The sequence below is a fragment of the Furipterus horrens genome, unplaced genomic scaffold, assembly GCF_987537825.1.
Source record: "Furipterus horrens unplaced genomic scaffold, mFurHor1.1.pri manual_scaffold_10, whole genome shotgun sequence".
Taxonomy (NCBI): Eukaryota; Metazoa; Chordata; class Mammalia; order Chiroptera; family Furipteridae; genus Furipterus; species Furipterus horrens.
In genome coordinates this window covers 102,616,789-102,642,699 of record NW_028327180.1, presented here as the reverse complement: position 1 = coordinate 102,642,699, position 25,911 = coordinate 102,616,789, and the positions used below count along the sequence as shown (strand labels likewise).

Below are 25,911 nucleotides of genomic sequence, written 5' to 3'. Positions count from 1 at the left end.
GGTGTGCTCTCCACCTGCTGTCCCCAAACCTGCTCCCCAGGACCTGACTCCCCGACTTCAGAACAGCTCTGGCAACTAGAAGTTGCGAAATCCAGGAAGCCTGAAGCCGGCGATGAAGGTGTCGGCTGGGTCGGCCCCCCTGAGGGGGTCAGGGAGTCTGTTGCAGGCCTCTGTCCTTGGTTGGTCCGTGGTGTCCTCATGTCCAGGGGCTGGGGTGTTTGTCCCCGTGTGTGTGTCCATCCCCGTGTCCCCTGTGTAAGCGCACTAGCGCTGCTGCTTCAGGGTCCCTGCGAACGACCTGGTTTGAACTTGATTACCACTAACCAGGGGCTCCTCCGAGAGACACGTGAGCTCTGGGAAAACACAATTCCGCCCTGACACCCGCACCGCAGAGGGCTCTCCACCACCCCCTCACCAGGGTAACCCTGCAAGCAGAGCCGTTTCCGGCCCATCACTGGCAGAAGGAGGCCCCCCACGTCCGCGGGACCAAAGCGTGGATGACGCTCACTAAGCGCGACCTCAAGGCAGTCACAGAACACGAGGGCCGTCGATCAGCACCGCCGCTTCACCGAACAAATGTCGGCCAACAAGAGGGGCCACGTTCAAAACGCAGCTTGGTCCTGCACGTGCAGGGCGCTTTGCTTTTTGAAAACTCGTCATGCGCAGTGTCGTGCGGGAGCTGCAGCGAGGCGGGCCGGGGGACCCCCGGGGACCCTCCCGCCCCCCACCAACTGGACGGCGACGTGTTTCAGGCTGGGACCCCACAGCGACGCCTCTGCTTGGCGGGCGCCCTGGGGCTCGATAACGCGCAGCCGCACGGAGCGGCGACGAGCTCTCCGCGCGCCAGGCCACCGCCCCCGGCTGCGGAGCCGCGTCGGCGCCGGGGAGCCACGTGCCCTGTACGCGCCCCGAGCGGCCAATAAAGTTGCGCCCCGAGCCAACCGGAAGACGGGCCGTCATCCGCGGCGCGACGTCGTAAAAGCGCCGGTCTCCCCAGGCGACGGGTAACGCGGAGAAGATGGCGGCGCTGGCAGCGGCGGAGGCCGCGGCGATCCCGGGCCCGGCCGAGGCGGCCGAGCCGGTCGAAGCGGCGGAGCTGAGCCGCGCCCTGAGCCGCCTGCTGCCCGGGCTGGAGACCGACAACAAGCTGGGCCGGCGGCGCGCGCTCGAGGCGCTACAGCGCGCCCTGGAGGAGGCGCGGCCCGACGCGCCCGACGCCGACCCCGACGCCTTCCAGGGCCCCTGGGCGCGCTTGCTGCTGCCTCGCCTGCTGCGCTGCCTGGCCGACCCGGCCGAGGGCTGCCGCGCGCTGGCCGCGCACCTGCTGGACCTGGGTCTGCGGCGCGCCGCGCGGCCCCGCGACGCTCTGCCGCGCCTGCTGCCCGCGCTCGCCGCGCGCCTGGCCGGCCCCGAGCCCGCGCGCCGCGCGCCGCCCGAGACCTGCGAGGAGCTGCGCCTGGCGCTCGTGCAGCTGCTGCGGCTGGCCGTGGGCCTGGGCGGCGCCGCGCTCGCGCCCCACCTGGACGACGCCGTGCGCGCGCTGCGCTGCACGCTGCTCGACCCCTTCGCTGCCGTGCGCCGCGAGAGCTGCGAGTGCGCCGCCGAGCTGGCGCGCGCCACGCCAGGTGCCTGCCCCGCGCGGGGAGGGCGGGACGCGCCCCCACACTCCGCACCTGCCCGCCGCCCCCTCCAGAGCTGTCCTCAGCCGCGGGCCCCTCCGGGGCCCTTTCGTTCCTCCTGGACGCTTTCCCGTCCGCGGTTCTCAAAATATAGAGCCCACCGCTGAGTTCGAGTGGGCCTGGGGTGAGCCTGCCTCTGGCAGGGCGGCCAGCGCAGGTGGTGAAGGGAACAGGCTCTGAGAAGGACTGCTTCAGCCTTTCGCTTTCCTCCCCAGCCCTGTCCGGAGCCCCCCTGCCTTCTCTCTGGCTTGGGCCCTCTCCTCCCAAATGGAGAGCGGCAGCTTCCCTCCTGTCCGTCCATTCCTTCTCGGTTACTTTAGAAACAATGCTCTGATCCCCACATTCCCTTTTCCTAAGCAGCCGTGTCCCCAGCACATCGCCCCAGTTAGCGCTCCTTGCGGTTCCGGTCGGTGTATGAAAAGGTGGGGGAGGCACCTATGAGTCCTGTTGGGAAAGGTTCCTGGAGGTGGGAGCACGCAGAGGAAGGGGATGGTCAGGAGGGACCCAGCCTTGAGGAATGAGCTGGCAGAGGGGAGCAAAGAGGAGGCCAAGGTGACTGAAGGGAAAGAGGGCGAGGAAGGGGGCAGGTGGGGGGTTGAACTTGGTGTTCAGTGCGGGGTGGGGGGGCGGGGAGCCTGTTTCCGGCTGCGGAGAAGGGCCTGCGGGCTCAGGTGCTGGGAGCATGTGTTACATGGATGGCAGGAGAGGAAGCGAAGCCAGTGGGGGCCGTAACTCATCCGTGTTCACATGAGGCTGGCGTGGACTTAGGCAGGGCAGTCTGCTAACAGACGAGGGAAAGGGACCGGACCTTTCCCGGGCAGAGGTGGTAGGACGTCCCGATGAACCGGTGGGGGTTGAGGGAGACGGAGGAACAGGGCTTAGGGTAACGTCTTGTCCAGCGTGGGTTCGAACAGAGCCCATTGCAGGGGGGCTGGAGAGGCCTCTGGGCATTGCAGCCGCGCAGGCATTCCTCATGCACCCCCCAGCCACCCCTGCCCCAGCAGACGGACTGCCTCCTGCTTCCCCTGCTTTCCAGCCGCTCACTGTGCGTTTGCTCCCCCGGTAGATTGTAGTTCCGGAAGGGCGGGCCTGTGCCTTGCTCTGCCCCCAGCACGTGGCGCGGTGCCTGCCCGGTGGAGGTGCTCCCTGATTGCTGAGGGAAAGGCTGTTACTTCCGCTTGAAGCACCATCCCTGGGCGAGGGCCCTTCTCCAGACCCCCATCACACGGGGCTGCAGGAGGCTGAGCCCGCGCCCCACGCAGAGGATCAGCCTAGCTGTCCTGCAGACCCTTCCGGTTCTGCCTTCCTGTGAGGGTCTCGCAAGCAGGAAGTGCAATGGCCCAGCTTTCCTCTGTGGTGCTGGGTGCCGGAGGTGGGGGCATCGCAGTGTCCTGGCTCAGTGTCTTTCTTTCGGTCGGCATCCCCCTCAGGCCCTTGTTGTAGCTGTGGGCAGCTTCACCCCCCACCCACGGCCCCCGTTTGCAGCTGAGGTGGGCTCAAGCCCCCAGCCTTTTCTCTTCAGTCCCCCCAAGCCTGAGTAAGAGATGCTGTTTTGGTCACGTGCCTGCAGCAAGGGCCTGGGTGGGGAGGGAGGCAGGCCCGGCCCGGGGCGGGGAGCAGTGCCGCTGATGGGTGTCCCCCCCCCCCCACAGCACACTTCCACATGCAGTCCGAGTCCCTCGTCGGTCCCCTGATGCAGAGCGTCTCCCACCAGCACTGGAAGGTGCGGGTGGCCGTCATCGAGGCCACGGGCACCGTCCTGCAGTTCGGCAACGGGAAGTCAGTGGACGATGTGCTTCCTCACTTTGCTCAGCGGCTCTTCGATGACGTCCCCCAGGTACCGGAGGTGCCTTGCTTCCACGAGAAGCGGGCCAGTCTGCAGGGGTGGGGAGCTGTAGCATCCTCACCCCAGCCCCAGGGGCTCTCAGTTCACTCCTCTGGGAACCTGGGGAGCTGAGTGGTCATGACCCACGTGCTGCCCTGCATCCCGGAGCACAGAGGAGACCGTTCTCTCCCAGGAGGGGCGTCTCGGCTGTGTGCGCGTGCAGCTCACAGAAGCGCCTTTGATGTGAGAAGGCCGCAGTGGTTGGCAAAGCAGGCGTGGGGCGGGGGGTGGAGCGTCACTCACTCCGTTGGCTTTAGGTCTTGTTGAGTGACAGACAGACAGATGGACGGATTTCAGAATACTGACTTTTGTTGGCAAAAGCCACTTCGGAGGGCGTGTTGGCTTCTAAGTGTCACAGAGGGACAGCAGCGGCAGGCAGGCTGTAACCGAGGAGGGGACAGGAGGGGATGCGTGGGGAGGGAGCAGCCTGCTTGCAGGCTAGAGTCCTCCCCTCCACCTTGACAGGGACACGTGTCGATCGTGAGGCGTTAGGGGTAGGGTCAGGGTCAGGGTTAGTATAAACGTGCACCTGCCCACGCTCTCTGGACAGGGCACCTGTGCCTGCTGACAGCCAGCTGTGCGAAGCTCAAGGCGGGTGTTGGCCCCACTGCAGCACCCCAGGCTTGTGTCAGGCAGCGGGGCGCGGGCGCAGTCAGATGACCTTCAAGGTCATGGTTCTGTTCTCCTTGGTGACAGACTTCCAGAACTCCAGTCCATGACTCTCGCTCTTTGATATTATGGAACAAGTGCTCTCATTGTTGAAACTTTTTGTTTTTACTTCTGCCCAGCAGGGTTGATTGGTTCCATATAAGTTCCAGGGCTGACTGAGGTGTGGGTTCAAATTTAGCTCTTCCACCGCCCCCCAACTTTCATGCTGAGCTGGGGTCTTGTGAACGAGCGGGATGCCCACAAAGCCCCTTATAGTGAGTTGAAGGTGAAGCCATCCGGCTGCCCGAGGGACGTGGCAGACCCGCACCCCCTCCACCCCCTGGGCAGCCCAGGCTGTGCTGGGGCCGGTGTGCTCTGTAGGGGCCACATCCTCGCTGAGGTGTGACTCCCAGACTCAGCCTCCCGGCTGCATTCCAGCTCATGGACCTGCACCGCGGGGCCGGCCTAGAGATAGCTGCTCTGCATGTTCTTGCTGCTCTGGACAGGGGACGCGACGCACCCCCCTTACAGACAGGCAGCACGCTCAGAGTGTGGGCCGCCCGCCTACTGGCGTCCTCTCCTGGAGCTGGGTCCCTCGGTCTCCAGGACACGTCTGAGGACGTGGCAGGGCTGCCCCGCAGGAGGCCGGCGGGTCGGCTACCACACCGGAGGCTGCAGACACCTCTCTGCTGTGCAGGTTCTGGTCTCACGGGCAGAAGGTCAGGCCAGAGTTCTTGGGCCGGGGCGTTGACCGCGGCCCCAGCATTTTCTCTCCGGACCTGAGGTGCGCCAGTGAGCCGGGCGAGTGCCTAGAACGGCTCTGGGCCTGGCACTTGGCGGCTGACCCCGGCCCAGAGCCGTCCTCCACGGCGGTGCCCACCCCGCCCGCGGCGCTGTCCCGGCCGGGCTGAACCTTGGCTCACTCCCGCGCAGGTCCGACAGGCGGTGACCCGCACGGTGGGGGCCTGGCTGCTGGACCTGCGGGACCGCTACTCCTTCTTCCACAAGCTCATCCCGCTGCTGCTCAGCAGCCTGGACGACGAGATGCCGCACATCGCGTGAGTGGCCTGGGCCCGCCCCTGACCTCAGCAGCCCTGTCCTTTGCTTCAGGGTGCCTCACGGAGTCCACCGGTGCCCTTCGTCTGCGTGCTGAGACCACCCGCGCGCGCCAAGGGGGCTCTGGGGCCTTTAAAATGTAGTTTTGCCGCTTTCACAGTCCAGGCCCTGGCGCACAGCGATCCGACGCCCGGCAGGCCCCTGGCCGGCTCTCCGAGACTCGGCAGCCGGCCCGCGGGCCCCCCTGACGGCGCCTCTGTCCTGTCTGTCCTGCAGGCACGAGGCCGCCAGCCTCTGGGTGAAGGTCGGCCTGCAGTGGGAGAAGGAGAACGAGGAGGAGCTCAAGGACAAGCTGGACTTCGCCTCTCCCCCTCCCGCCCATCACCCCTCACCAGGTGCGCGCGGCCTTCCCCAGGGCAGTGGTGGCGCGACACACACACGCAGCCTGCGAGGGTCTGTCCCCGGGGGAGGGCTCAGGCTGTGGCCGCTGGGACCCGGGAGGTGCTGCGCGTTCTCGTCCCCACCGGCCCCGGGGCCAGCTCTGTTGGGAAGGGGTTCCGGGCGGCCCCCGCCGCAGGTGGGCAGCAGTGGCCGCTGCTGCTGGTGGAGGAGCTTTGGGAGCAGGAGGCACTTCATCGGTGACCCAGAGAGCTGCTCCGGGAGCTTCACGTGGAGAAGCAAACGCAGGCCGTAGGCAGGGTGCGAGCCTCAGGTTGGCGGAGTTTCCGCACGCGGAGCGGAGGCCGCTGTGACGCGCCCCGTGACGTGCCCCATGGCGCCGGCGCACCTGCTCCCACGCGCTGCCCCGCCGCAGCGCCGGGGTCGGTCTGGGCCTTGGCCCGCTGCCCTGCTTCTCTTCTGGAAACCGCGGCTCCCGGGTCTTCCCGCTGTGGGGGAGCTGGGCGCCTTCACCCCGCAGCCTGCATGCGGCGCGTCACGGCGAGGGGCCCCTGGCGAGGACAGGAGGTAGGCAGGCGCACCCAACCCTGACCAACCAGCAGAGCAGCCGTGCGTGAGGGACCAGCACTGCCCCAGCCACGCCGTGCGCGCCGCATGGTGCTCAGTGTGGGGCCAGCCCGGCGCCTCCCTCAGACCTGAGGTCCACGGACGCCTCTGCTCCTGCAGCTCCGGCACCCACAGTGCCGTTGGTGGGAGAGGCCGTGACACGTATTTTGGAGAAGTGACAAAAATTAGCTGCTAGCAGGACATTCCTGGTTTGGAAAACGTGGACGTTGGGCGTGAAGGCTGCTCGGTGCAGGGCGCAGTTCCACAGGGCGCCCCCGCGGTGGTCTGCCCGGCCCCACAGCCGCTGCACTTGCTCCCGGCGGGTCTGCGTCTTCCAGGACACCCGTCTTCTCTGGCTGTCGCCCTGTCAAGGCGACCTCTGGGTCTCATTCCATCCGTGGACACCCTGCGTCTGTGTGTCAGTTGCCACTTGTCTGGTGAGCTCACGTGTGACTGACGTCAGCACCTGCCACAGGTGTCGTGGGACTGTGTTCTTCTCTGGGGCCGACGCTGAGCAGCGGGGCGGTGCCAGGGGCTGAGGCGCGTGCGTGGCCCCGGGGGCCCGTGGACTGTCCCCAGCACTGCGGCTCCCCGTGGCCTGCGGCATGGTGAGGGCTGGTGAGTGGCAGGACCGCGTATGGGGGTGACGTGGGATTCCCCAGCCACACAGGACGTTGCGCGTCCTCAGGGGCTCGCCTTGTGTGCTCACACCGTTGGGTTAGCACCTGCTCAGCTCTCTGCCCCTGTTTGGAGTCGGGCTGTCTGCTCTCCTGTTCAGGATCTTCGAGGCTTCTCTGCGCATACGGCACACGGCCCTCGTCAGGCTCGCGCTGCGGCTCTTCTCTCCTAGTCCCCCACGCGTCCCACCTGGCGGCCCCGGCGGGCACTGTGCCCCCCCCCCGACTCTCCCCCCACTGACGTGCTGCTTCTCAGCCAAAGCTTCGACTCTGTTGTCTGGCTCTGAGAGGGCAGACTTGTCTGTGCCTGCACCGCAGCACCTGGGACAGGTGTGCCAGGTGCGGCGTCAGCTCAGCAGCTATGGGAGGAGGGGGTGGTGTGTCCCCTCTTACCTGGGCGGCGGATGGTCTGATTGTGTCTGAAGCGCAGATTTGAGCGGGTGACCAGGCAGCTCTGACAAGGTGACAGTTCCCTGCTGGTGGGAGCTGTGCCCCAGCACTGAGCTGTCACGCTGGGCACCCAGATTCAGGTCTAATTAGAGCCAATCTCCCCTTTCCTGAGGAAATAAGGTGTCAGTTTCCTGTTAGGACACGGAAATAAGTCCCCACCTTTAACACAAAGCCACGTGCTGGGAAGGTGGCCAGGCACTCACCTGACGGGGAGCTCCCCGGGGCGGGCTGGACAGGTGTCTGCGACCGTGCCCGCCCCCGATGAAGGGGTGACTGCCTTCGGGGGCCCTTCTGCTTTGAAATCATTCTTGTGTTGAAACTCTTTTCCTTGATAATGCTAGAGTGGAAAGGAAGCCTCTCTCCGTGAGGGTGAATGGCTTGCCAGACCTTTTCACGTGAGAGAATAGCATTGGCTTTCGTAACCCACCTTAAGAACCAGCGGCGTCCCGTTGAATCAATAGGTTGTCTGGTGGAGGGCTCCCCGCGAGCGGCCAGAGTGCTCTTGTGCTCCCCCAGGGCTCAGGCCGGCTCCACCTGGCTTGTTCTCATCCAGGTGTTTGGGAAGGATCAGGAAAGAGGCCTGAACAGGGGTTTTCAGAAATGTTACGTTGTGCACAGAAAACGGGTGGCCGAGGCGAGGTGGCCGGAGAGGCCGGGTCCGAGCTCCCAGTGGAAGGATGACGGGAAACTGCCTGTGGCGGGGGCCGGGGCACGGGCTCTGCCACCCAGCAGCCACGGCCGCACATGGCTCCCGCTCCCAGGCCCTGTGCCCTGTCCACGACAGGAGCCGCCAAGGCCTAGGGGGCGGCGGGGTAGGGGCTTGTCCACTGGGGCAGTTCAGGGCCCCCGCCTGATGGGGCCGGGTCTCAGGCTCAGCAGGGGCAGCTCCCGTCGTCTCCTTAACCCCCTTCCCGGCTGGCCCCCGAGGCCCCTATGCAGAGGGCAGGTGGGCCGCTGGGCACGTCCCTGGGATCCTGCTGATGTGCACCGGCCACCCCGCCTGTGGTGCGGGCCTGGGAGCCCCGTCCAGACGACCCGCCGCCAGACTTGGGTAAACACATTAAGAAGCCGACGGTCTGTTTTCCTGCTTGCGGTGAAGTTGCGCGTGATCTCGCTACACAGCCTGCAAACCGAGCTAATGCTCCGTGTGGCTGGGTTTGTGCTGACCCTTCCCCAACCTGAGAGGCAGGGGAGTCGAATGTGAACAGCAGAGTGGGAGGGACAGGGCCCTGTCCTCCCGAGGCTCCCGAGCTGTCCCGAAGGCCGGGCACAGGCGTCCTGCGCTCCCAACTGCAGCAGGGACAGTGCGAGGCACGTGGGGGCTTGGGGCCAACCCCTGGGTGCCCACCTCAATCTGCAGTGAAGCCGCAAGCCAGCCGGCCAGAACGCAACTTCAGGGTTAGAAGAGCTTGTTTGGCGTCAGGAAAATGAGGCAAGAAAATACAGGTGGGCCGTGTGCCTGGCAATACTTAGCGGGACCCTCAAGCCCCCACACCAGGAAACATGGTGAGAAGCAGAAATCAGCTCCGACAGCACCCACGGGTGCCATGAGCAGGGCCTGTGAAAGCGGAGCTTACCCCAGAAAGGAGGGGCTTCCTGAGGGGCGAGGGGCTCCTGGGAGGCCGCCCTTGTCACTGCTGCCAGCCAGGCTGTCCCTGCGTGAATGTCCGTGGCCACAGCACGCGTGCTTGTACGTGGTCAGCAGGCTTTTCCAGGACCCATTTGGTTCGCAGCGGTAAGATCCCATTTGTTTGTGCCTCCAGTTCTGTTTACTGTTTGTTGAGCACATGGGAACCACCTGGGCCCCACACTCAGAGGGAGAAAGAAGGCTTAATTCTGCCAAGCTGGTCGTTTAGGAGATTGTGACTTCGGGACTTTCAGTGCCAGGTGTTCGAGCACACTTCACGCATGGAGTGGTTGAGTTCAGCTGCTGTGATGATACCTTTTCTGCTTCCAAGCTCGGCCTTGCACTTGGGCGAATCATGACAAACACGCTACATGTAAATGAAGAAAAAATGCATATGCCCTTGGGCCAGAGATTCCAGCGGAGGAGGAGTCGCTGCTATAGTGTGCTGTGCGGGGACGGGGACGGCACCCCCGTGTCGGGGCGGAGGCCGGGATCCGCCCAGTCCACGTGGTTGCAGCACAAACACAGGCAGATGATGGGAAGGGAGAGGGTCCCACGTGGGCGCGCACAGGGCCGGCCACTTGGGGGGAGGTCCGGAGCAGGTCCCCGGGCAGGGACAGCAGGGCTGCCGGGACGGGACCCGCTCCCCATCTTGCGCAAACATGGAACCCAGGATGCACTGCAGACCTGAGGTGACACTTAAAGCTGGAGCCCTTCAAGGAGGACACCTTGGTGGCCCTGCGTTAGGAGGGCTTTCTCAGGTACGTCCTCAAATACGCTCCCTCAGTGGGGAAATGGCTTGGCAGGTCTGACTCCATCAAAATGAGAACTTCTGCTCTGTGGAAGGTTTTGTTCAGAGAATGAAAGAAGCCACAGACTGAGAAAATACTTGCAAATTATGCAGATAGGGACTCTATCCAGAATAGAATGCTTGAAACTCAATGGTCAGAAAAGACAATCCAGCCCATGACCGAAAGGCTGCAGGTTGGGTCCCAGCCCAGGCCCGTGGCGAGGCAGCTGAGGGAGGCTTCTCCCACGCGTTGTTTCCCTTCCTCTCGTGCAAAGCCATGAAAAATCCTCAGGTGAGGGTTGGAAAGAAAACCCAATTCTTAGTGGGCGAAAGGATTGGAGGACACTTTGCTGCAGAAGAGACACGGCGGGAAGGTAAGCAGATGGGGGAGGCTCCGTCGTCAGTCGTCGGGGAGAGCGGGAGGTCCGCCGGTGCCTGTGGGCAGCGTCCACGCCAGACCGACCGGACCGCGCCGGGGCAGACTTGGAGGAGCCGGAACTTAAACTGGTGGGATGAGAGGGTGCAGCCACTTGGGAAAACTGGCAGTTTCTTAAGCTCTTAAGTGTGCCTGGCCCTGCCCTGCCGGGTGCCCACCCTGACGCAGGAGCTCAGCGTCCACAGACCCGTCCTGATAGTTCTCGCCACTACAGCCCTGCCAATGGCTGGGGTGCCCGACACCTGCTCCCCCTGTGCCCTGGGCTGCTCAGCCCTGGAGGGTCTCAGATGACTGGGGAGTGAAAGAAGCCGGGTGACAGTATATACTGTGCAGCTCACCTGTAGAATGTTCTGGAGTGAGCTGTCTGGTGCCAGGAGGCTGCCCGGGGTGAGGGCGGGAGCGTGGGGCAGGACGGGCACAGGAGGCTCGGCTGATGGACGTGTCTGTGGGCTGGGTGCAGTGACGGGTCACAGGTGCGTCCAGGTGTCAGACCCTGTCTGCTGGGCAGCCCACCCGTGTCCCCACACCTCCGTCCACGTCGCTGTGAAAGTCCTGAAGCAAATCACGACTTTCTGTCTTCACTGCTCTTGTGAGTGGGTCTGAATTTTTTAAGACCTCAGGATAAAGCCTGTAGGCGTGTCGTGAGTACAGTGCGCTTCTGTCCTTGCTCACCACTGAGATGCTGGAAATTTTACAGTTTATTTTTTGTCTTTTTCCCCTAGAGCATCGCCCGGGGTTGGGCTGTCGGGAGCTCGTCTTCAGAAACCTCTCGAAGATCCTACCTGCCATCTGTCACGACGTCACGGACTGGGTGGTGGGCACGCGGGTGAAGTCTGCACAGCTGCTGGCGGTGCTGCTGCTGCACGCAGAGGACCACACCACTCAGCACCTGGAGGTCCTGCTCCGGACCCTGCTGCTGGCCTGCGCGGACGAGGAGCCGGCCGTGGTCCGCAGCGTGAGTGGCCTCTTGCAGTCACGCGTAGTGAGCTCCAGTTTTGTCGGTGGCAGGTCTGTGCTCCAGGCGGAGCCTCTGCAGCCCCAGCCCCAGGGCCCTGGCTGAGAAACGGCACACCGGTCCCCCAGGCGGCCCGCCTGCTCTCCATCCTGGGATTTGGCCTTCCCGCATCATGACGCCCCAGCGGTCTGTCCTCAGAGCCGCGTGCTCCACGGCCTAGGGCCAGTGCACCTTCAGCCCACATCAGGGAGCCTGTGGGACAAAGCCCTCCTGTTCCCGGTGGTGGGAGCGAGCTGCACCAGGCGGTGCCCCAGCCCCCCGTTTTCTCCGCAGTGCATGAGGTCCGCCGAGCTGATCGGCACATTCGTCAGCCCGGAAGTGTTTTTGAAGTTGATCTGGCCGATGCTGAAGAAGATGCCCTCTGCCTCCGGCCTCTTGGTCCTCGCCGCGATCCTCCGGGGCTGCCCACGGGAAGCCCTCCAGCCGCACCTGAAGGCCATTGCCAAGAAGCTGGCTGGGTCGCACATCCGTCAAGGGTCCGAGAACGTAAGTGGGGACGGGCAGAGGGAGCATCACGTTACCGGCGATTTTCAGCCCTTTTCGTTCATAGCACACACATGCACTTGTTACTAAAACTGCGGCCACCAGAACATGCATTTTTGGCCAGTTTGACAAAAAATATAGGTATAATTTCGATTCATTCACACCGGACAGCTATTGTCTTGGTTGCTGTGATTTTTGTATTTGACAATCTGAGAGAAAAGAGGTCAGTGCCTCTGGCTAAATAGTTTGGGTGTCGCATGTTTTAAAAATAATCGGGGCGCACGGGTTGAAAATCACCATGTCACGTGACTACTGATGACTGGTGCGTCAGCCGACAGTGGGGGCCGCCCTGCTCCCGTCCTGAGTGGGGCCTGCGTGCCTCCTGTCTCGTTCTGCTCTGTGCTGCACGGTGGCCGTTAATTATAATTAAACTAGAAATGCCGCTCCCCGGCCACACTGTGCTCACAGCTGTGCACACGTTGTTGACAAGGAATCCACTTTTTACATTTAGCCGGGGTCATTTTAGAAACAAGACAACATTGTCCTCAAAAACCGAGCTGATCGAGCCTGAAAGAGTTTGGGCTGCGACGAGTCAGGACTGGAATGTAAACGCCAACCTGGGGCTTCTCACGGGAGTCGGGGCGACGGGGTCCTGCAGGCACAGGTGGGACCAGCCGTCACCGCGTCCCCCGGGGGCAGTTCTGTACCACAGACGCGCGTTTACTCTTGTTTACGTGCGGTATCACAGAAACACTGAAAGTGCCGGGAGTCCACGAGTGACCCCCAGGCACCCGACCCCCGCGTCCACAGTCGCTGCCTCTCGCCTTCTCGCCTCGCCTGCCGTCTGCCCCCTTTTCTCGGCCGGGCGGGGGGTGGGGGGGTTTGTTCTGAAACAAACCCACAGCCAGTCACGTCACTGGCCAACTCTCCGTTACCAGGTAGTGTCAGTAACATGAGCACTTATCAAATCCTAAGTGAAAGACCAGTAAGCAGTTAACAAAAGCAACGTGGATTCGTTAATTCCTGGTCTGTGTTCAGCTGCCTGCTGTCTAAAAACGGCCCTTAGGGTTAATGCGCTGGACTCCGAGGTAGGCGCCGCGGCATCGTCTATGGCCTGCGGCAGCCGTGGCCTGTGTGGGCCGAGGCGTGGGCGCGGGGCGGGCAGCGCCCAGGGCCGAGGCTGACGGTGCCCCACTCTGTCCGCAGCTCCGCTACGGAGAGAACCTGCTGCTGTGTGTGCGGGCCGTGGTGGCTGTGGGCCGTGAGGACTGCCGGGGCTGCGGCCTGCCGCTCATGCAAGTGCTGCTGACCGTGATGGCGCTTCCTGGCGCCCCGAGCCTCGGCGACAAGGTGAGCCTGCTGGGGACGCCCCGGCTCTGCCACGGCGGTGCCGGCACCACCTCTGAACAGAATGGAACCATGTCTGTAAATCTCACAGAGACAGGCAATGAATCCCCCGCAGGTGTCCTTGGGGGGACACAGGCTCTCAGCCCCCCTCCAGCCGCCAGTGCAGTTCTGTGTCTCTGTGGCCCCTGCTACCGAGAGGCATGGGGAGGGACGTGTGCCCGCCCAGACCTGCATCTGAACGTGGCTGAGCCCCCATGTGCAACTCAAGGTCTGGAGACGAGGCAGCGCGCAGCTTTCCTGCTGAACCGCAGGCCGGCTGCGCCATCCCTGCCGGCTCTGCGTTTAGGCTTAAAACTGACATTCACTCACCGCGGGCCCAGGTGAGGGAAGAGGTGCTGCCCTGCAGACGAGGCTGTGGTGTGCCTCCCTCCCTCTCTTTCCCTCCTCGGGGCATCTTTAAACTTCGTCTTCTTTCTCTCTGTGAAACACCTTTCGGAGAACCGAGTTTCAGCAGGCAGCTTGTCACTGCAGGGCCATGACTACTAGTGACAGCGTCTGCAGACAGACCCGGCCGGGCAGCGCAGCGACTCCCAGGCCCATCCTGATGCTTCCACCCAGAGGAGGAGCTGGCTGGGTCTGAGTGGTGGCCTCAGGCTGCCCTCACCCTCTGTCCAGGACAGGAGTCAGCGACTGTCACCCAGGGGTGTGTCAGCGAGGGCCGAGCGGGGGGGACACCCGGGGTCTTTGTGAACATACTTTAAGTCTGTTCAGTGTCCTAAAGGCCCCTGGTCACACCCCGGCTCTGCTCTGCAGGGGCGTGAGGACGATCTGGGGACCCTTGGGGGGCATGCAGCTGCCCCCATGGGTCTGGGTGCTCAGTGACTGCTCACCGGCCTGTTTTGTGACTTCGGTGCGGCCAGTACTGACAGCCGGTGTCTGTGTTCTAGGTCATGCTTCCAGGGACAGGGCCACAGTGACCCTGGTCACCCCGGCGGGCCATGGCTTGAGTTGGGGCTCTGGGCCATGAAGGGGGATTGTCCCAGCCTGTGACTCGCACTTTGCAGGTTCAGGAGACCATGGACGCGCTGGCCATGGCGGAGAGCACCGCTGACAGCCAGGACCTGCTCCGCGAGCACGTGGGCCCCCTCCTGGAGTGGCTGTGCAGGTCCCAGCAGGACTGGACTGTGCACTCCCCAGAGCTCCTGCAGTTCAGCGTGCTGGTTGCCCATGCAGGTGAGCCCCCCGTGAACCGGAGTGTCCCCGACAAGCTGTGGGGAATTGAGGTCACTGTTTAAAAGCGACTTGCAGTCCTGGCCACCCATGTGGGACGAGCGTTGGGAAGGCCGAGGAGGCCCCGCTGGAGCGGGGATGTACTTCTCTAAGTGGGCCGGCACCGTCTTCATGGCCTCCGTCGCCTGGGATCCTCAGGCACGGCTCGGGGTTGTGCAGCGCTCGGCAGCAGCGGTCGGTGGGTGCATGGCTGCAGGAGCCCCGGGCCCCGCCTCCACTGCGGGTCCTCCACCAGCAAGGCCTCTCCTGGGAGCGAGCGGTACCGCACTCTGCTTCTCAGGCGCAGGGTGGTGTGCACGCCTCCAAATTCAGTGAGGCTTTCAGTAGAGACGTTGTAGTGATTTACCACATACAGGGTGGGCGAGGCAGGCTTACAGCGGGGAGGACGCGGAACAGTTTACTCCCGTGTTATTTATTAATGACCGTATTTTCTGTGTGAGCAACTGGAAACCTACTTTCTCCCACCCTGCAGGTCCTGTACTGTTCCAGGCGGGTGGAAACCTGTAGAATAGTCAGTTTTGTCTCTGCGTAAATTTGACAGCAATTCTAGTTCCCATGAGCCACAGGCTTCCCCCCATTCCCCATCCCCTCCCTCACCTCTGCGCGTAGCGGGTGTTGTAGCAGCTCCAGATCAGGAGGGTCCCTGCTGTCACTATGGCTGGGCGTCCTGGTGATCCATCATTGTCCCTGGGCAGTGCCCACAGCCTAAGAGTGGTTCCTCTCAGGACCCCGATGCTGTGAGGCCTGGAAGAAACCAGAATCGTTCCTGGTCAGCTGTGTGCAAAACCACATTCCCAAATCTGATGGCCGAGCACCAGCCCTTGTGGCAGACGCTGATTTTCTTCGTCACAGCCTCACCCTCGTCTCCCCGGAGCGGCTCCGTGCAGAGGCCACGCCAGAGCCCTCCCCGACCCGCCAGGCCTCTCGCTGGGCCCAGCATAGTCAGCTGTGAGGGTTTCCTGTTTCCCGAACAATTGCACAAGTCAGATTGCTCCAGCGTTCACGGCACGGGGGCGATGCAGGGCGAGCGCGCCTGGGAGCCAGGATTGGGTTCTCGGCGGGAAAGCCGGGGTTTGTGTGGGCTGCGCCTGCAGTGGTCCCCTGGGCTCCACGGCACCTATTTGCAATTTTGAAAAGTATTTCTTATGGTGGGAGCATAACTGGGACCTTGGGCCCACATCTCACATCTTAGCCAGGAAACCGTTGGCAGTGTAGCGTTAAGTGACAAGGGCTGGTTTTAAAACCACAGTTTAGTAACCCCTTCTGCATGTGTGTGCATGCGGGGTGCCCGTGCATGTGGGATGTATGCATGTGCGCGCGAACAGGTGTTTGCATGCCTGCAGGGTGTGTGTTAGCATGCATGCGTGTGCATGTAAAATCTGAAAGGAAGTCTGAGTATTTTCCGCCACACTTTGGGAGTGTGGATGGTGCCTACCTTCCTCTTTATTTTTTATTTTCCCGTGTTTTCTAAGTTTTCTATGTGGAGCATGTACTACTGTGATGACCAGAAAACAGAAGTATTTAAATATTTTTTTACCAGGCAAATTCCTTCAATTTCTTATTTATGAGAGTTCTGTAAGACTATCTTTTCAATTTGATTGTGAAACATTTAAATGTGGAGAGACATAATTGTCTAAACTTCGTAGAGATGGGGGGCTGTGAAGGAGGGAGGCAGGGAGGTCCCAGCACACCCCCAGTGCGAGGCCTGTGCTTCCAGACGAGCCTCACGACTGGTGGGGCGCCCTGCCTGGGGTGCGGGTGGGGAGCACAGCCTGCTCGTAATGAAGAGCGTGGGCCTGAAGCGGGGAGCCGTTTCCCATCTGCCGCCCTTGGCCCGCACGAATGCTGCATCCGTGGCGGTGGTGAGTGGAAGCGTGGTGGGCGTGGCCAGCGGCAACTTGAGGAGCCAGAGTTTATGCTTCTAGAATTATCTGTGTGCTCCGACCCTGTTATCTGGCAATCACACTTATGAGAATCTATCCTGAGGAAATAATGCTAATGATGGAGAAAGCCAGGTGCCAGAAATATCTAGTGGGACATATTTAGTAGCAGAAATTGGAAGTGGCCCAAATACCTTACAGGAAGTTACTGGCGTGATGACAGCCACTGAAACCTTCAGAGCCACATGGGGAAACACGCGTGTTGCGACGTGCAGCAGGATCAGGCTGCAGGCGGCCGTCTGCGTCTCCTCGGTGCGGGATGGTGCAGGGAAGGCATCCAGAAGTGTCCGAGGAGCAAGGTCCAGTTTGGGGGGTTTGTTTGTTGAGCACTCTGCATAGCAGCAAACGTCCCACCTCAGACACGCCAGCCGGTGCCTCCCGCTGTGTGTGGGCAGGCGGCACGGGGCACATCCCCTCCTCTCCAGCAGTGACCTTCGCTGTAGGGGTTACGTTCCATCCTGTCTCAGCCAGAAAAGGCCTTGTTTCCAGTTTGTTAAAATGTAGAGGTGAACAAGGCAGAAATGGCTGCAGGAGAGCGCAGCCCCACAGCTGGGGGGCCCTGAACCCCAGAGGGTGGAGACCTGCCGTCCCCGGACACGGTCCTTTAGGCCACTGGGCCTGGAAGGGGGACGTAGGGGGCGGCACTGGCGGACAGCACTCTGGTCTGCCTGCGGCCCCATGAGATCTGCGGGGGGACACGGGACAGCCCACCTGCGCCCCAGCCCCCACAGTTAGTTCTCTCCTCCAGACTCAGCCCCACCCTGGCTCTGCCCTTGGGACGTCCGCCCACCCCCTCTGTGAAGTGACTTCACTGGACACACTTCATTCTAAAAGATAATTCTTTTTTTTTTCCTTAAATTTTATTTTTATTGTTTTTCTATAAAAGATAATTCTTTAAAAACAAAGCAAAGCTGATTTTCAGACGAGAAGAGCTGGAGAAGGAACAGTGGGCTGCAGGGGGCGCTGGCTGAGGGGAGGGCCAGGCGCAGGGCGGGCAGCTCAGCGCAAACCCACGCTCCCCGTGACTTTGTGCTCGGTGACACTGAGCACCGACGCCTTTCACGACGCGTCCGGGCCTCGCGCTGCCACCTGCCTTCTCCAGCAGGCTTTTCCAGTGAGACCCCCAGGGGCCCATCCACGTGCTGGGGATGTGCTGTCCCCGGGGCCTGTGGTGCCCACTGCGTGCCGGGTGCTGTGCACACTCGGGGGCCCCTGGGTGGCCTCTCCACACCAGGAGCAGCGGCACTGCCGTGGCTCCCTCCTCACTTGAGCAGAGCCCTGGTTTGATACAGGCACCAAGTCTTGGGAAGGGTGCGTGTCCCGTTTGTAGAGGAGCTGGCTCACGCGGGAGCCCCGGCAGCCTTCATGGAGGGTGCTGGCCGCCCTTGCAGGTGGGCGGGCGGTATTTCCCCTCTGATGGGGGAGCTGCCCCCTCTTGTCTCTGCGCAAACCTGAAAGGAAAGAAGCTCAGACGGCTGAGGGAACGAAGACCGGACGGCGTCTGGTTTGCGCAGCTCCCGGCGGAGGAGCTGACCCGCTCTGGCCGCTGCCCCGTCGCGTAGGTCTCAGTCGCTCTGCCGTTGTCCCCACAGTCAGGTCCGCGTCACCAAGTGCTAGGAGCTGGGGCTTCAGAGGGACCGGGAGTCAGCAGTTGGCACAGGGCCTGGCTCATGGCAGGGTGGGGTCCTGTGACTCAGAGCTCTTGTCTGTGCCCAGTCAGGACTCCGTGAGTCTCCAGGCACCAAGCACAGTCGCCTGTGCTTGAAACCTCTCGTGGCGCTGGGAGAACCGCGGCGTTTCTCATTGGACAACAAGTGTGAAAGGGAGGTAGCTGTCAAGTTCAGGGGCAAATATTAAGCAACTCACGTGCTTGATTTTTGTGATATTTAAAACCTTGCTTGACTAATTTTTTAAGAATTTGGAAAAATATAAGAAAATAGTTTACAAATTGAACGATTAGCATCATCGGCGGATTCAGGGTTCTCAGTTACTTCTCTCTGATGTCCACACCCACGGTCCAGAAGGGACCCTCCCTCCTGCCGCTGGGAGTGCTGGGCTGTGAGGTGCCAGCCCTGCCTCTCACAGGGGCAGACACAGGCGCTCTGTTTCAGGCCCTGCCCTCGGAGAAGTGCTTCCCCATCTGTTCCCCATCCTCCAAAGCTGCCTCCAGCTGGACAGAGACCCCCGGATGCGCCTGAAGCTCTTCTCCATTCTGTCCCGGGTGCTGCTGAGAGCAAAGGAGACTGTGGACTCCCAAGGGTACGTGGCTCCACCTCCACGGCTGCCCCGTGCTGCCCCCACACCGTTCTGTGGGGGTGGGACTCTCAGGCAGGAGCTGTGGTAGCTCCTGCTACCTGCCGCTCGTGTCCCCAGGTACACGGGGAGGTCAGGCCAGGAGTGTACCGCATAGCAAGATGCTAAATCGAAGTCGCTTTAGTGCGGTCATTAAAATTCCACTGAGTGAAAAAGTTTTAGGGAACATTAATGATTCATGGTTTAGATATTAGCTGTTCTCGGTCTTAAAAGCCTTTCGGTACCTTTCAAACCGGACAGAAAACTGATTGCATTGCCGTTGATGGTTGGAACCTTTGGAGGAGCTTTTAGGCAGCATCGCAGTGAGCGGCTGCCTACTTTCTGGCTTTGAAGTGAAGGGAAAGGAGCGAGCAGCCAGGAGTGAAGGCATGGGTGGGGGCTGCGGGGCAGGGACCCCTCCAAGGCCCACCTGCCCCCTTTGTTAAATCAGCAGAACTGGGCTGAGGCGGGCCTGCAGGCCTGTGTCTGGCTCAGGTAGGTGCTGTTTGGGGACCCATCCCCCAGAGGAACAGGTCAGTGCAGAGCAGAGTCCAGCTTTGTTGTGGTGGGTGACACTTCCTTCCTGCAGAGGTCAGTGGCACGAGGGTCATCCAGACTTTTCTTCTCTGGATGTTGTACTGAGCTCTCCGCTGCTGGGCCTCAAGCCAGACGTCTTGCTGCAGGTCCTCTGGCTTCCTGCTCGTCTGCAGAGACTCGGGCTTAGCAGGGGCTGTAAAAGCGTGCTGAGTGCAGCCTCTCATCTCCTCGGAGCCGGCTCTCAGCCGCGTCCCCGAGGACAGTTAGCCTGCAGCGCGGCTGCCGAGTCTGGAGGAAGTTCCCGGAAGAAGCTGCTCGGAGCTTCATGCTGAAAGCAATCAGCACTGCGGGGAGAAAGTTGTTCAATTAGTTATTTAGGTGGGAGTATCAGCTACTCTTTACAGGCAGGGAAGCTGGAGAAATAGCACCCGCCTGGTCTTGATCTTCAGGGTTATAAAACCGTGACTATAAAACATGCCACTGACTCACTGGAATGGAAACCGTTGAAAGGGAACCCGCAGCTGACGTGCGTCTCTCAGTGCCTGTCCTTTGGGCCGGCCCTGTGGGCTCTGCCCTGAGTGGGGAGGTGGACTCATTGGGCGTTTCCACCCGTGCTCACAAATCGACAGAGGCTCCGAGGAAGCAGCGAGGACACTGGGGTCTCGGGGTGAGGATGCCATTTCCGCCCTTGGTGCGTGAGGCGCTCTTTCAGCAGAGCATTCGCTCAGAACCGGGCCCCAAGCAGGTGCCCTCGGTCCCGGTCCTGCTGTCCCCGGGTCTCCGTGGTTGCCTGTCCGGCCCTCGGCCCCGGGGCATGTGTTCTGACGGGCCCGGTAGGCGGTCTCCCACCTGCCTCCTCGGCTCGGGGACCTGACCTGCACACGGCTGTGCATCCTCTGTGCACAACTGAACTGTTTTTGAAAGTCAGGTGCTTTTACTCCCCAACATCTTCATACCTCGGAGGGTGGTCTCCTCAAGGCCAGTACTTGCCCCTCAGGTCTTCTGGCCGCGTTAGGGGGCCACCCTGGAGACAGGACGCAGGACACAGCAGCTCCCTGCGTCGCCATCCGCGCCGGGGGAGACCCTGCCGCGCACAGCACTCGCCGGGGTCGCCGCCTGCCGCGGTCGCCGGCTCTGCAGCGCCCCCTGCTGGGCGCCGCGGCCCCGCACCTGCTGTCGGCTCCGCCGGGTGTCAGCGGCTGCGTCCCAGCCGAGCCACCTTTCAGCTGCATTTGTGGGAGTGCTGGCAAATAAGTCAATGAGTTACTTGTTCAACAAAATATGTTTGATCTGTGAGCAGAGACATGGGGGGCGGCTTGTCTCTGGGTGGTGTTGAGAGGGTCTGGGGCCCTGCAGTACTGAGCCACCAGGCGACAGGCTGGGGTCCTGCTTTGCTTCTGTCCTGATGGCACGTCACTGGCTGCTCACCGTGGAGATGAAACCCCCTGCTGAGTCGGAAGGACATCCACATCTCCCTGTGTCCCTGCACTTGGGGTCCTCGCTGAGGTGGGGGGGGCATGGTCGGGACCAGTGGCCTCTCTGCAGGATCGTCCCCCGTGGGAGTGACTGTGCTGCTCCTGGTGACGTGTCTCAAATGCAGCTCATCCTCCTCCTCAGAGCTGGGGGAGTGGTGGGCATAGACCCCGCAGCAAAGTGGGTCCCTGGGCCCCGGGGTTCTCAGGAGGAGCCAGCAGGCGCCCTGGGGACTGCAGCCAGCAGAGGGCTCCCTTGCTCAGGTGTCCACGCTCGGCTTCACTTCCGCCGCCTGTCTGGCCTTCCCCTCAGCCCGGGGAGCAGCTCTCTGCTCTCCTCACCTGTGTTCTGTGCTTCCTCTCCAGGCAGTTTCACAGCTACCTTGACACCGTGATAAAGGACATCTTGGTCCCCAGCCTGCAGTGGCGTGCGGGGAGGACGGCCGCGGCCATCCGCACGGCCGCCGTGTCCTGCCTCCGCACACTCCTCAGCAGCGAGGTGCTGTCGGCCACACAGGTCGGGCTTGGGCGTCCTGGGCCCGTGGGGGTGGGGGGCTCACCCCGGGCTCCCAGGGTCTCCTTGGCCACAGTGTGAAGGCACCCACCCCAGTGCCGAGTGTCCCCTCCAGGAAGGAGGAGCGATCCTGGGGGGACAAGTCAGGGGGACACAGAGTTCGGGGCAAGCATTTCGTTTCCTTCGGTCACCCTGGGGGTTTCTTAGGTTGACTCTGAAGGTACCTCTTCAGAAGACAGACTTTCGTCGCAGGAGCCTAACTGGGCCGGCGCGGCCTAGGGCTTCCTGCACTACGTTTACCCTCCGCGCTGTGAACAGGGGGTGAAGGAAGCAGCAGAAAGGGTACAAGGGTGGTATGCTTTGCTGTTCTGGTGAAAACTCTCTAGGTGCCCACCTCGTGTGGGCATCCACCCGGTGCATGACCAGCTGTGACCGCCTGCCTTGTCCCCAGACTACCTTGGACATGGTGCAGCCACACTAACAAGTAGCAGACTATGTGGGATTTGTGTCTTATTAAGACTTTGTGAATAACAGGTTTCTAAAAAATCAACTGACTAAGTTAAACAAAAATTGTTCAAATTATCTAGATTTTAAAATCCAGGTCCAGGTCTGTTTATATAGAAATTTCAAGTAGCGTCCCAGACTGCATACTGTTTGTGCGGAGACGCAGTCTGCCGTCAGCAGCCAGCCGCACACCCAGTGCGTACCTCACATTCGCGTTTGCGCTGACCGCAGATACAGGACGTGCAGGAGATGCTGATGCCCCAGGTCCTCGCCACCCTAGAGGAAGACTCTCAGATTGCTCGGCTGACTTCGTGCCAGATCATCAGCACATTTTTAAAAGCCTCTGGCGGTGTGATCGATGCAGATAAATTCATCAAGATTTACCCCGGTAGGACATTGTTCTTCTCTGAAGCATATGTGCACGTTTGTTAGCCACAGTTTCTTTTATAGGAAAATGGGGAAGTGCTATTTTGACTTCTGGTCAAGCTGGTGCTCAGAGTGCGAATGGCAGTGATGTCAGGCAGCACTGAAATGCTAGCATGGGAACAGGATGGAGGGACCGGGACTGGGGGCGGGGACCCAGGGTGGGAGCTCAGGTCCCCACAGCAGCCAGGGTGCAGCCCCTGTGTGGAAGAGGGCCTTGGTGTGAGCACAGGCCTGGGCAAGGCGTGTACCACTGCCCGCCAGGTGCAATCCTGAGCATGGGCAGCCCACAACACAGGTGTGGAGGAGCAAGAGGGCTACTGCGAGCGAGGGGCCGGGGTCCCCCCAGAGTGAGCCATGGGTTACCCACCGCCTCAGAGTGGTCTTGCTGGGCATGTTCAGGACCCTGAAAGCAAGTTGAGAATCAAAATGATACACGGGAATGAAGAGCAGCTGCAGACAGAGCCCATGACAAGCTGCAGGGACCCGTGGGACAGAGGCGCACGGTCCGGATGGTTCCTGGGGGTGGCGTGCCCAGTGTCTGATGTTGTGTTTCCTAAACCAGTTTCCCTCATGACCTGGGCTTGTTGTTTGCCACAAATACTCAGTAACTTTTAAAAGATGGTTTTAGTAGTTCCTGGAAATGAAAAGCGGGGACTGAAATGTCAAGCTCAGTGCCCTGGCTAGACAGTGGCCTGACCCTGGCTAACCTAGAGTGCGTGGGTGGGGAGGCAGTGGCCTGGGTGTCCCAGAGGGTGGCTGCCCGGTGCACGTGGCTGCCGCTGCCCCCAGCCCTCGTGCCATGGGCCGGTCTTCTGCTGAGTCTCCAAACACCCAGCCGCGGAGGCCAAGATTCCTCGTAGGTCATGTGAGCAAGGCATACACTTGACAGAAGTCGGACTGTCCATGGTGAAAGTTCCTGCCCAGCGGGAGGGGGCGACTCTTTCCCCAGCAGCAGAGCCATCCTGTCCTCGAGGCTTGGCAGAAACAAAACTGACACAGTTGGTGGCTGTCATGTCACGAGGCTCTCAGCTCTGTCCCCAGAGCCACGAGGGCAGGGTCAGCAGACGCCCCTACTGTGCTACCTGCTGGTTGGGGTGCGGGGCCCCAAGCATGATGCCTGTGGGTGACAGGCTCTGGTTCTGAGCGTCGTGGGCCTGGGCCACCTGGCCCATGAGACAGGCGTGGGGTCGGCTCAGCCCTGCCCTGCCCCTGAGCTGGCTGGTGTGTGCGTGCTGGGTGCAGAACCCGTTTCCCCAGGACCCGGTGAGCATCCGTGCAGGCACCTCAGCCCACACGCTGCTCTGTCCTCCCTCCAGAACTCCTCAAACGCCTGGATGACGCATCCAATGAAGTGAGGCTGGCGGCAGCCTCCGCCTTGGTCGCCTGGCTGCAGTGCATCAGAAGTGACAACGGGAAGTCTTCCTACCAGAGTCATGTTCATTACCTGTACAGGGAGCTCCTCGTGTACCTGGATGACCCCGAGAGCACCGTCCAGGACGCGGTCTTGGGTGAGTGTTCCGGTGACCTGCACTAACGGGAAGCCCACTCCACATTAACCCTTTGAGTGCCAGCATCGCTCCCAGTGACTCTTTTTTCAATGGCTATAATGTAAATAACAATGGAATAATTCATATTTTATGTTTTGTTTTCTTTTTTTGTACCTCAGGTTATATATTGATATAACTTTTTCTCATGTTGGTTCAAACTTCGAATTACACATGGCACTCTAACACAAATACCGTGTGTTTGAAAGACGTATTTTCCAAAACAAGATACTGAGCAAGAAGGGTGTCGTTGGTTTTACGTTTCCTTTTCTGTGCAAGATGTTTAGTTTGACGTAGTCCCATTTGTTTTCCTTTTGTCGCCATTGCCAGACGAGACACATCCAAAAAGACAGTGCTGAGAGCGCAGTCTAGGAGTCTCATGGTTTCAGGTCTTGCATTCGAGCTTTAATCCATTTTGAGTTTGTTCTCATACATGGCATAAGAGGGTGGTCTAGTGTCATGTTTTTACACGTATCTGTAGTTTCCTGGTAGATTGTCTTTATCCCATTGTATGCTCTTGCCTCCTTTGCCATAAATTAATTGACCTCACAGGCATGGGTTTACTCCTGGGCTCTCTCCTCTGTTCCATTGATCTGTGTGTCTGTTTTTATGCCAGTACCAAGCTGTTGTGATTTCTGCGGCCTTGTATGGGCTTAATATTTACCTCTGGCATCTCAAGGGTGTTTGCTGTTTTACAGAGGTCCTCAAAGCAGGCAGTGGCCTGTTCCCTGACCTCCTGGTGAGAGAGACGGAGGCTGTGATCCACAAGCACCGCTCCCCTACCCGCTGTGAGCAGCTCCTGCGGCACGTGCAGGCTGGGCCGCCCGCCCAGTGACTGCCGCACTGGGTCAGGCTGGTGGTGCCACCCCTGCAGGTGGGCAGGAACACCAGGCCCTCGGCCCCACCGGGGCTGGCTTCATGGCCTTGACACCTCACCACAGCCTGGGACACGAACGAGAAGACTTTGACAGCAGGAAGAATATATTTCCGAAGAAAAACGCCCAAGACTTTCCAAACTCAGCAGTTTCTGAAATAACATCCACTGAGTGGCTCTTTATTTTTATGTCCTGTTTATACAGTCCATTGGAGGTCTGCCAAAAATCTACAGCTAATCTGGAGTTAAAACTAAATGTCAACTATGCATACTGGCAGCCAGATCAGGTCTCACTCTCTTTTTCTAAGGCTACACGCACTGCTGGGCTCAGGGATTACTGGCTCTGTCTTGCTTAAAGGCCCACCAAGGACATTCTGACCACTTAAAAAACAAAGCCAAAGGGATTAAAAAGAAATTTCATTCTGTTTTTGGATTCTGTCTACTAAAACTAAATATCTCAGTGAACAGACTAAAAGGAATGTGAAATCTTTACTATCTGTGAAAATTCCCCACTTAAAATATATTGGAGCTGAAAGTGTTTTGTGGATCTGTCCAGTCCAGTACCATTTTCTAGGTTAGCAACGCTGGCAGTGTTGAAAATAGAATCTTTAACCAGATGTTGATGGTTCTCCTATAAATAGCAGTAAAGTAAAATCGTATTTATTCTTTAGCACTTTCTACACCCAAGTGCCTGAAAGATTTCATTTTAAGTGGTTATTATGTTTCTGGAAGCCAAATACATATGTTAACATGGGGGAAATGCTGTATTTTCCAACAATCAAATATTAACACTTATGCTTCAGTGTTTGAAACTTAATTAAAAATATTTATTGTCATTATTTTGTATGCCTGTCTTTATGGGTTCCGGTAATTAACAGGCTTTTTTTTCTTTTAGAAATAGCTTGTTTTTTCCTTAGATGTAACCTCACTGGGAAGCCAGCCTTGGGAATCCTGGGCCTGTGGTCTGAGCAGGTGGCCAAGCTCATTGTCCTGCGCTCTCTGGACACCAGGTGGCAGCAGCTCCATGTCTGAAGCTCGCAAGGGTGGCAGCAAGGCTGCCCTGGGCTCACTGTGGGGGAGGCCAGGGTGCTGGGATGGGGAGACAGCCGTCTGTCTGGAGAAGGGGTGAGGTCTGAGTCTGCACCACAGACTTGGGTCACCACGGCGCAGGCCCCATGGGATGTGTCCCCAGCTGCATTGACATCACCCTGCTGTGTCCCCTCTGAGCCCAGTTTCTCTGATTGGTGGCTACGGGGATTTAGGAAGCCGTCAGGTATGGTCTTGCTCAGGTATTAGTTCCCAAATTGCCCTTTGCCTTCTGTGTCCTCTACCTAGTCCCTCCTCAGCATCACCTGGAAACCTGTTACAAATGCCAGTTATGCCCTGGCCAGATGGCTCAGTTGGTTGGAGCATCATCCCA

The 25,911-nt window shown here is 60.3% G+C and overlaps 1 protein-coding gene across 1 annotated transcript; it reads left to right on the top strand.

Moving 5' to 3' along the window:
* The first annotated feature begins 998 nt into the window (after positions 1-998).
* On the top strand, positions 999-25,325 carry DNAAF5 (dynein axonemal assembly factor 5). The gene is made up of 13 exons (XM_090288714.1): positions 999-1,625; positions 3,332-3,516; positions 5,146-5,270; positions 5,545-5,663; positions 10,976-11,208; positions 11,542-11,754; positions 12,958-13,101; positions 14,163-14,331; positions 18,440-18,587; positions 20,996-21,146; positions 21,879-22,035; positions 23,390-23,581; positions 24,316-25,325. The coding sequence occupies exons 1-13, from the start codon at positions 1,019-1,021 to the stop codon at positions 24,450-24,452; spliced, it is 2,580 nt and encodes an 859-aa protein (XP_090144840.1). The 5' UTR covers positions 999-1,018; the 3' UTR covers positions 24,453-25,325.
* Positions 25,326-25,911: the final 586 nt, after the last annotated feature.

Excerpts from the sequence above, each read along its gene's own strand:
- DNAAF5 (XM_090288714.1), top strand. The coding sequence starts at position 1,019 with ATGGCGGCGCTGGCAGCGGCGGAGGCCGCGGCGATCCCGGGCCCGGCC. Across the intron at positions 18,588-20,995 it reads GAGACTGTGGACTCCCAAGG|GCAGTTTCACAGCTACCTTG; the intron begins GTACGTGGCTCC and ends CTTCCTCTCCAG. Across the intron at positions 21,147-21,878 it reads AGGTGCTGTCGGCCACACAG|ATACAGGACGTGCAGGAGAT; the intron begins GTCGGGCTTGGG and ends CGCTGACCGCAG.